Source organism: Chaetura pelagica, unplaced genomic scaffold, assembly GCF_000747805.2.
Source record: "Chaetura pelagica isolate M959 unplaced genomic scaffold, ChaPel_1.0 scaffold386, whole genome shotgun sequence".
Classification (NCBI taxonomy): Eukaryota; Metazoa; Chordata; class Aves; order Apodiformes; family Apodidae; genus Chaetura; species Chaetura pelagica.
The window spans coordinates 2,041,237-2,049,472 of NW_009953703.1; the positions used below are offsets into that span (position 1 = coordinate 2,041,237).

The 8,236-nt window shown below is 37.3% G+C and overlaps 1 protein-coding gene across 1 annotated transcript in view; it reads right to left on the reverse strand.

Moving 5' to 3' along the window:
* Positions 1–7,829, reverse strand: part of THSD7B (thrombospondin, type I, domain containing 7B) — a 266,212-nt gene extending 258,383 nt beyond the window's left edge. Inside the window, exon 1 of the mRNA XM_010000390.1 lies at positions 7,691–7,829. Within this exon, the coding sequence (XP_009998692.1) occupies positions 7,691–7,829 (139 nt within the window). The remainder of the gene's footprint in view (positions 1–7,690) is intronic.
* Between the last annotated feature and the right edge of the window lie 407 nt (positions 7,830–8,236).

The following is an 8,236-nucleotide window of genomic DNA, read 5'->3' on the forward strand; positions in this document are numbered from 1 at the left end:
ATACAATGAAATGCCCACTTAATATATCAACTACCTGAGGGTGATTAAGATAAATCATAACACTATGTAAATAACCTGGATTACCACAAAATAACCCCCATCCCTTCCAACTTCACTATTCGTCATTTCTGGCCATAACTATGGAATTAACTTTTTAAAGAAAAAAACAAAGTTTAAGTGGATTACAGCAGGACATTTCCCATATATACCAGGGGGAAAAAATATCCAAGGAAAAAATATCCAGGGAAATACAGGTATCAGTGGGCAGACTACCTAAAACTCCAAGTCCTTAGAAAGAGTCAGCTGTATTATCTGCATAGTGAGAGCAACAATATGCATCTTAGAGATTTCTAATACCATTTTGTGTATTTTCACCCACAAGAATTCTGGTCTACATGTGAGCTGAATGAGGAAGTGATTACCCCTATATAATGGAATTGTTCAATTTAGTGGCAAAGTGAAACTCTTACTCTAACTAACTAAAGCTGTAATTATTAAAAAAAAAAAACAAACAACAAACAGAACCAACCTGCAGGGTTCTGAACAAGGGCAGCAGAATAATTAAATCCAGAACTCCTCTGAAACAGCCGGAAAATGTGATCATCCATTTTTAATGCTCTGCCTATACCTAAGAACAGAACTCTCCAACAGCTGCATTCAATTAAAAAAATATTAACCCCAAGGAAAAAGTACAAAAACATCTCCATCTGTTTCTCTTGCCACTCACGGTGCTTCTTTTGTGAGTGAAATATGTACAATAATACTATCCCACAAAGTTGAATGAAAAGAGCCACAATTCCAGTAATAAGGTACCTTTTCTCTCTCTTTTTTTTTTTTTTTTAAACTAGCAATTTAAGAGAAGCCACTTTTTCAGATTTTCCTGTAACCTGCAGCTCTGTTCCCATAGTAACTACTGAGGAAAGAAAAGGATAAGACGCCTAACTTACACTTTTCCCAATACCAACAAAAACCAGGAAAAAAGCACCTTATTCTCAAAAACTATTATTCTCAGGAAGGAAAGAGGGACATTACAATATTAGTGTGAATCTCCTGTGTAATCTAGTTTAAACCACCACCTAGTGAACATTTTATGTCAGTTAGACAAAGATATTTGGTAAAGTGTGTAGCGTTTTTGGAAAAGAAACATTTAAATAGTTTTGCAAGGCCAACAATAACAAATTACGAGGTACATTCTGTAAAAGCTGTCTCTCTACAGCCACGTTTCTGCACAGTCCTCATCTCCACAGAGGAACCAGAACCTGCCTTTTATCTCCAAGCATATAAGGTGTTTATTTTAACATATCTATTTGTGTTATTTCAGCTCCTCCTTTGCTTGCTGTTTTTATTTGACTGATAAGCTATGCTTTCCATATTGCCTGCTGCAGTGCATTTCTCTAGGAAAAACACCAAAAAAAGTGATTCTTTTTTCAAGCAGTGCCACTGAAAACATCCCGCTGGTGTCTTCAAGTCCCTCCAGGAAAGCAGAGCTAGCAAGAACATGGCAGGTTTTACAGACAAGGAAAAAGGGCACCAGTTTAAGAGCTGCTGCATCTCTGAGCGTGCTTCCCCGACCATACCACCTCCAGAAACAATTCTTATGTCTCCAAAACTGAATGGCAGTCTCTGGGCCAACATGGCAGGTCCCTCAGCCATGCCCCACGCTGAGCTTGTAGGGCTGTGGTTGAAGAATAAATCCAGAAGCTATGGTGGACAGGACCCAGGTGGGTATGCAACGGACTGCTGTGGCACATTTATCCAACACAGCAGCAGACCTCAAGCACCTGGAGGACAAAGTAGGCTGGAAGATGAGCTTCCAGCATAGGAAAGGTTCTCAAGGAGATAGGGAGCTCTTCTCACATGCATTTGTCCAGTCCTCTGACAAACTCACCAGAAGTTACAGCCTGAGGACACAAGGCCTCTATCAACTTTGAAATGTCTCACCCAGCTAAATATTATTGGTACCACCACTGCAAAGGGTTATAAAGTAAGGCAATGGATGCATCTCCACAACTCCAAGACAAATTTGGATTCAACTATTGAGGAAACAACACCAAATGAGGATACCACGTATCAGAAATGGAACAGTAAGGGTGAAGTAGCACATCCAGACAGAATAAACTTCAGAGGTGTGTGGAACAGAAAAATGAAAATGTGCATAGGAAAGTTAAGGATTAATGAGGAGAGAAAAGCAAGTATTTAGCAACCTGAAACAACTGCATTCCTGTCTGAAAAAATATGAGATTATCTTTGAAGCCGCCCTTGTATTTTCTCAAATCCAGTGGCAGATATCAGCCAGCACATTAAGTTTTGCTGATCATCAAATTTTGCAAATTTTATTTACAAAGTTTCAAGTCTTGTTGCTTTTTTTAGAAGTTTTGCAAAAATTATAGTATCATTTATATTGTCCCATAAAACAGTATTTGTAGAGAATTATTTTAGACCAAATTAGAACTAATTTTAAAGTAGCATTTTTTATATTTTAAATCATTTTTTTAAATGGTTACTTAATGAAACTATAGCAACAGATTAAAACCAAGTAAATTAATTCAAATTACACTGTTTGTTACAAAATATTCAGAAAGAGCACCACATGTGATTCTGAGACATTTTAAGACAGGCATTTCTAATTAAAATTGTAAAATATCAGTGGGTATCATCTCAACTGAGATTTGATATAACTCTAAGAAACAATGTTTAGAAAAGATTTAGTTTGACAAGCCAGTTCAAAGAAGGTATGTTTACTAATAGGAGTCCAGAATATCCTGGTATCCTTAATTCACACAGATGTTCAGGAGCAACTACCAAAAGAGTTCATGAAAGAACAGTTTGGCTCAAGTAAAAAGAAAGATATAAACTGATCACGAAAAAAGTTAAAGATGAAAATAAGAAGGCTTATCATTCTAGAACAACTTTTCAATCATTAAGTTGATGGCAACAATCTGACTAGTTTTAGAATGGAATTTAGTAGTTACTTAATTTTTTATTAATTGCTGCTGCTGCCAATATGACAGGATTGCAATTCATAACCCAAGAGAGCTTCTGCAGTCCTAAATACTCAACAGAGTGATGAACCTTCAAATCATTCTGAATTTGATTAAATCAAGGCTAAATTTCCAGTTTAGAGTTTAAATATTTTAAATTCCATCCACCAAGAATAGCATAATAACAATCTACAATTGAAACACCTGCCAGAAAATAAGAAGTTTGGAAGCATCAGGGAATCTGAGAAATATCATAAAACCTCCAGATAGCACACAAAGACATTTGTACTTTATTCATTAATTGTCCTGTCAAATAAGAAAAAAGAAAATCCACACTTATCTTCACTTTGTAGAGCTTTTTGAAATACACCACTTGTTGCATGGCTGATTTTTAATCTCTTTGCAGTAGGTTTGAGCTCTACTGTACTTTGAAGGTCTGGACTCTTTTTAACATCTGGTGTACATATGTAAAGGTTGGTCTTTTAAGACCTAAGGTCGAAGGTACTTCCAAACCAGCATTTGACCTTCCTGAAAGTAAGATCTTGAGAAAGGACATTTCATGGCAGTATTGTCTAAGAACAGAGAACAAAAGATCTTTTTCATCTTAGCCGTAACTGGGTGATCTACACTCATGGGTAGTTCAAAAGTTCCTCCATGTTAGAAGTTGTTCTGTGAAAAGTTCGTATCATACCCTGTCCATTACAGATTGTTCCTGAAGAAAGCCTAATGATCAAAACCAATTTGCTAACTCTATTTTAAGAAGTACTTTCAAATTTGAGTAGTAACATTGAACTAAAGGGTTTTTATGGACTCCTGGGGCAAGAAAACTTATGGCTCACCAGGCCTAACTCCCAGAAGCCCACAAACACCAGAAGATTTATGGTTCTTTCCTGAGATACCATCTCCGCTGTGATCAGCTGTATTACAAGTCCATTTCCCAGCCTGGTATCTCACCTTCAGTGCTCTTCCCTTTGTAACAGGGAGCATGTCCCTGCTGGATTAATTCCCCATCCCAGTTAATTTTTTTTGAGATAATTACAGGTGAACAACTCACTGGGACACCACATCTGGGTTTCTTAGTCTACTTTCTCCCTCCTTTATTATTTCCATGTGAAATTTAAATACTGCCTTTATTAGCTACATCACTGTTTCAGCTCTGAGAGCCACCTTTATGGGATATAGCCCTTATCCCTTTCATTTCTTTTCAAATTTTGGGGGCAATAGCACACAGATGGTTCCTGAGGTTTATGGAGAAGCTGAAGACACCAACAGTGATGCTGAGGCTGCAACCTGCCCATGCAGCAACTGTGGGTGTCTCTAGGAACAGTTATATTTTCAACATTTTGTAGTCCTAATTATCAGCCCTTGTCCTGTAAAGCACTCAAAATATTTCTTGTGTTGCACATATTTTAGCCTTAATTTAGGCATAGACTTCAGAACTAAATTTTATGAGTTTCACCAAAGAACAAATTAGAGTCATGTTGAGGATTCTGGTGTGTATCAATATTCTAGTCACAGTCTTATAAGCTTGAATGGCCATAATTAAAACACAGACAATATTTGCATCACAGAGAATCCAGGCACTTTTAGGACTATTCAAGAGCTGAAGAAAATCAACATCGTGAAATATGCAAATTGCTAATGGGTTATTGCATTAAACACTATTAATTTACAAGGATTTAGATCCAATTAAATATTCTCAAGATTGTATCACTAAAACTGCTCTGTTAGTTAGCAAGTGTTAGAAAATAATTCCACTATTTGAGGCTGCTGAGTAATTTAATTGGTATAATTATTGCTTTCATGTTTAGACTGGTGGTCACAAAATAAGTATCTGACAAGACATGTCTTGAAACCAAAGATCCAGCGATCAGATATTTAGACATTAATATATTATCTCTAGAAACCAAAAGCTAAAAATAAGTCATTTTAGCATAGACCAGAAATAAGCAAAATGCAAATTCTAGCCCTCTGAATAGTTGAGGGAAGAGTATGTACAACCTACCTCCCACTGCCAGGTTCTTACATTTTGGAAATACAGAATCTAGGTTTTCTGTAGATGCAGTGATTTCAATACCATTGCTTTCACCTTCACCAAGACCACAAAGCCCAGCATGAAAATGGATGAGACTTCATTAGATAGAGCCAAGGACTCAGCTGCAAAACAGCCCGTTTTATAAACTTCTGTGCTGGTATGATGCTTTCCCCACCTCTGCCCCCTATCCATATTAAGGAAGAACCTCTGGATCTTGATGTGCTAGGAAAATTTACTTTAGTACATAAAAAAATCATTCAGAATGGATTTGCTCAGTTGTGATATTAAAGGCTGCTTCATTTTGGGTTCACTGTACTGGGCTTTTATTTAACCTTTTTTTTTTTTTTGTATTGAGCACAGATGTCCTTAAACTACAAGATGATATTATTATTATTATTATTATTGTTATTGTTATTGTTATTATTGTTATTATTATTATTATTCAAGCCACAAATCTCATTAGGCCACGATCTCTATGACCTACATCTCAAAGCTATTTTGTTATTAATATCCTGATGCAGCAGGTTATGCTACCCCTCTTCCTCCCTGGATCCACCTGCTCCATTCAACTTGCCAGCCCTCTCTTCCCAAAGTATTTCCCTGTAATCTTTGAAAGAAAGATGCACCTTTGTGATTAACCATACCTGAAAAACCATTTTAAACAAAACACAAAAAATACTTACAAAAGCAAACCATATATGCTACCTTTACAGCAGACTGATATTTACTGCTCATTTCAAGGTCACTGCATTATTATGTTGAAATCCATGTTTCCAAATGCCTCAAATTAAATCTGCACACCTACAGACCTATCAAAAGAAAGTCATTAGTTTATTTCCTATGTCCTGACACTGCAAAATCTAAAATTCCTTTTTACCAAAATATTCCCCCCCCCAAAAAGTATCCATTCAAACTATTAATAGAGATCTCAACCCATTGTGTTATTTCATGAGACCAAGAGTCAGGATTTAGAAATGCTGCTCCTTCATTACCACTGCAGAGAAAGACCAGCCTTTCCAAATAATACTATGTATCTTAGCAAAAGTATGGTTTCAGTGAATATACTATTCATTTCAACCTAGAACAGAAAACATTGCACTCAAAGCTGTTTTCTACCTTTAGTCACCACCTAAACAGAGAAAGTGCATCAAAATCCTGTTAGGATTTAAGGTATTTAAAATGAGGAGTCACCAGAACTGACAATTTTCTTGGGCACCCAGAAGGCAGACCCTCATCATGGGGCATTCAGAGCCCAGCAGCCCACCTTCCAGGCAAACCTGTGCACCACCCTTTTTCAGTTCTAAATACATCTGCCTCAGATGCCTTTGGAGCATTGATAACTTTTCATTGTCAGCTGGAATCATCAAGTCATATTAAATTTTTATGACTTCCAATGCACATCCCTGAAGACCAATGGCACACTGCAATACACTTCAGAACTGAAGAGAAGAAAGACAGCATTGAAGGGTCTAATTTGTCTTAAGAAAACAACTCTGCCTTTCAAAGCATGTTCAAAAATCACATAAATAACTGTGCAGTGGAGAAAGACAGTTTATATTATTGTTTATTTCCTCTCCATTTTACGAGCAAGACATTGTGAAAAAAAAAAAAGTCTTTAGAAATATAGGATTAGACTGTACTTAACCAGTACCTCACCAGCACTCAGCCTCCCATCCCAGTGGCCAGGATGAGAAGGTAGCCACTTCCTACCTAGGTGCTGTTCCTACCAGAAGGACAGGAGCCCTCCCAGAATTATTGTTTCCTCATTCAGCTAATCCAGTGTATTACCTTGTATAGAACTATAAGTAATGAAGAAAATTAAATAAAATCCAAACCCACAAAAAACAACAAAACAGCAAAAAACATCTCTAAAATCTGGGGAGGATATATTATTTTTCTGTCAAGTTTAATGGCTCAGTACCTCAGTCACAAAGGCCAAATCTCAAAGAGGTCCTGGGCAACGAAACCTCTGGTTCAGTCGTGCATTTTTTACTAAGTACTCTGAGTAAACATTTCTCCAATTTGTCAGTCTTTCCACTTCATTGAACATTCTTTGTTGTTGTGCTGTGATACAAAATAAGCATCATGTCATGCTTTATTTTGTGTGTTTGTATCATACCATTTCTGATCTATCTTCTCTCTAAGTGTTATCTATGTATCCACAAATTGTCCAGAAGTTGTGAGTGCCTAATCTTGAACATTCAGACACTGCATGTATCCAGTCTGACTGATGAACAGAAATAATTCACTAAATGTACTAATGGACTGTTAAGTATTAATAGATCAGCCAGGAGTATGGACTTGTGGCTCAGTTCATCCTCAAAGACACTGGTGTCTTTTCAACATGAAAAGAAAATTATTAAACATTTCAAATGAAGCAACGTTAGGATGATGGTATCAGGATCCAGTAGAAATTCTTAGGATCGGATTAAAAGCATTGAGGAGTCCAGAATGACACTCTAGGGTCACTCGGGTGTGTAACTGCAACAGACATGAAGATTTCTAATTAAAACCAGAGATTAAATCCCCCTATTTTCCAGTTGCAAAAATTAGAAGATATTTATCAGGCTTTTTAAAGTTATTATTGAGGTAAAACAGTGTGGAGAAAGGGCAATCACTCAATCCTCCAATGCAGGAATTATCTACTGGATAAATCAAAACATCTTTTTCCTACCTGCTTTCCAGACAAACTGATGACCTCTCCTGGCTTCCAGATCAGCTGTTTGTAACATCAAGAAAACAAACAAAAGGAAGGACTTTCCCAGGCTGTGCCATGCCCAGTGAGGAGAAACCCAGTTCTGTTGTAGAAGCATAATTCAGATAATTCAGTCTCTTGTCTTCTTTGGTCCTAGAATTAACAAAACAAGATAAAAGCTTGCTAAAAGACTTAAAACACCCAGACAATAGGTTCAGCCTAAGGGCAACCTGGTGGCCACAGTGCATTTCATAGTCCCTGTGCACCAGACTGGTTGAGGACAAGCCTGTTATGGAGGCTGCACTCGAAGACAGAGGGAAATGCAGTGAGAAGGAAGAGAGAGAAGAGAGCCAGCTCCCAGAGGACCTGTAGGCCTGTCCCTCAATGCCAGCCAACTTAAGTGCTTTTAGCAGGTTCTCAAAAAGAACTCTACCAGTGCAAATGGAGAGGGATCTGATAATGGGTCTGTGATGTGTCCCCTCTTTTCTCAATTTAATTTATCCGTAGCGTGAATATCGTTTTATA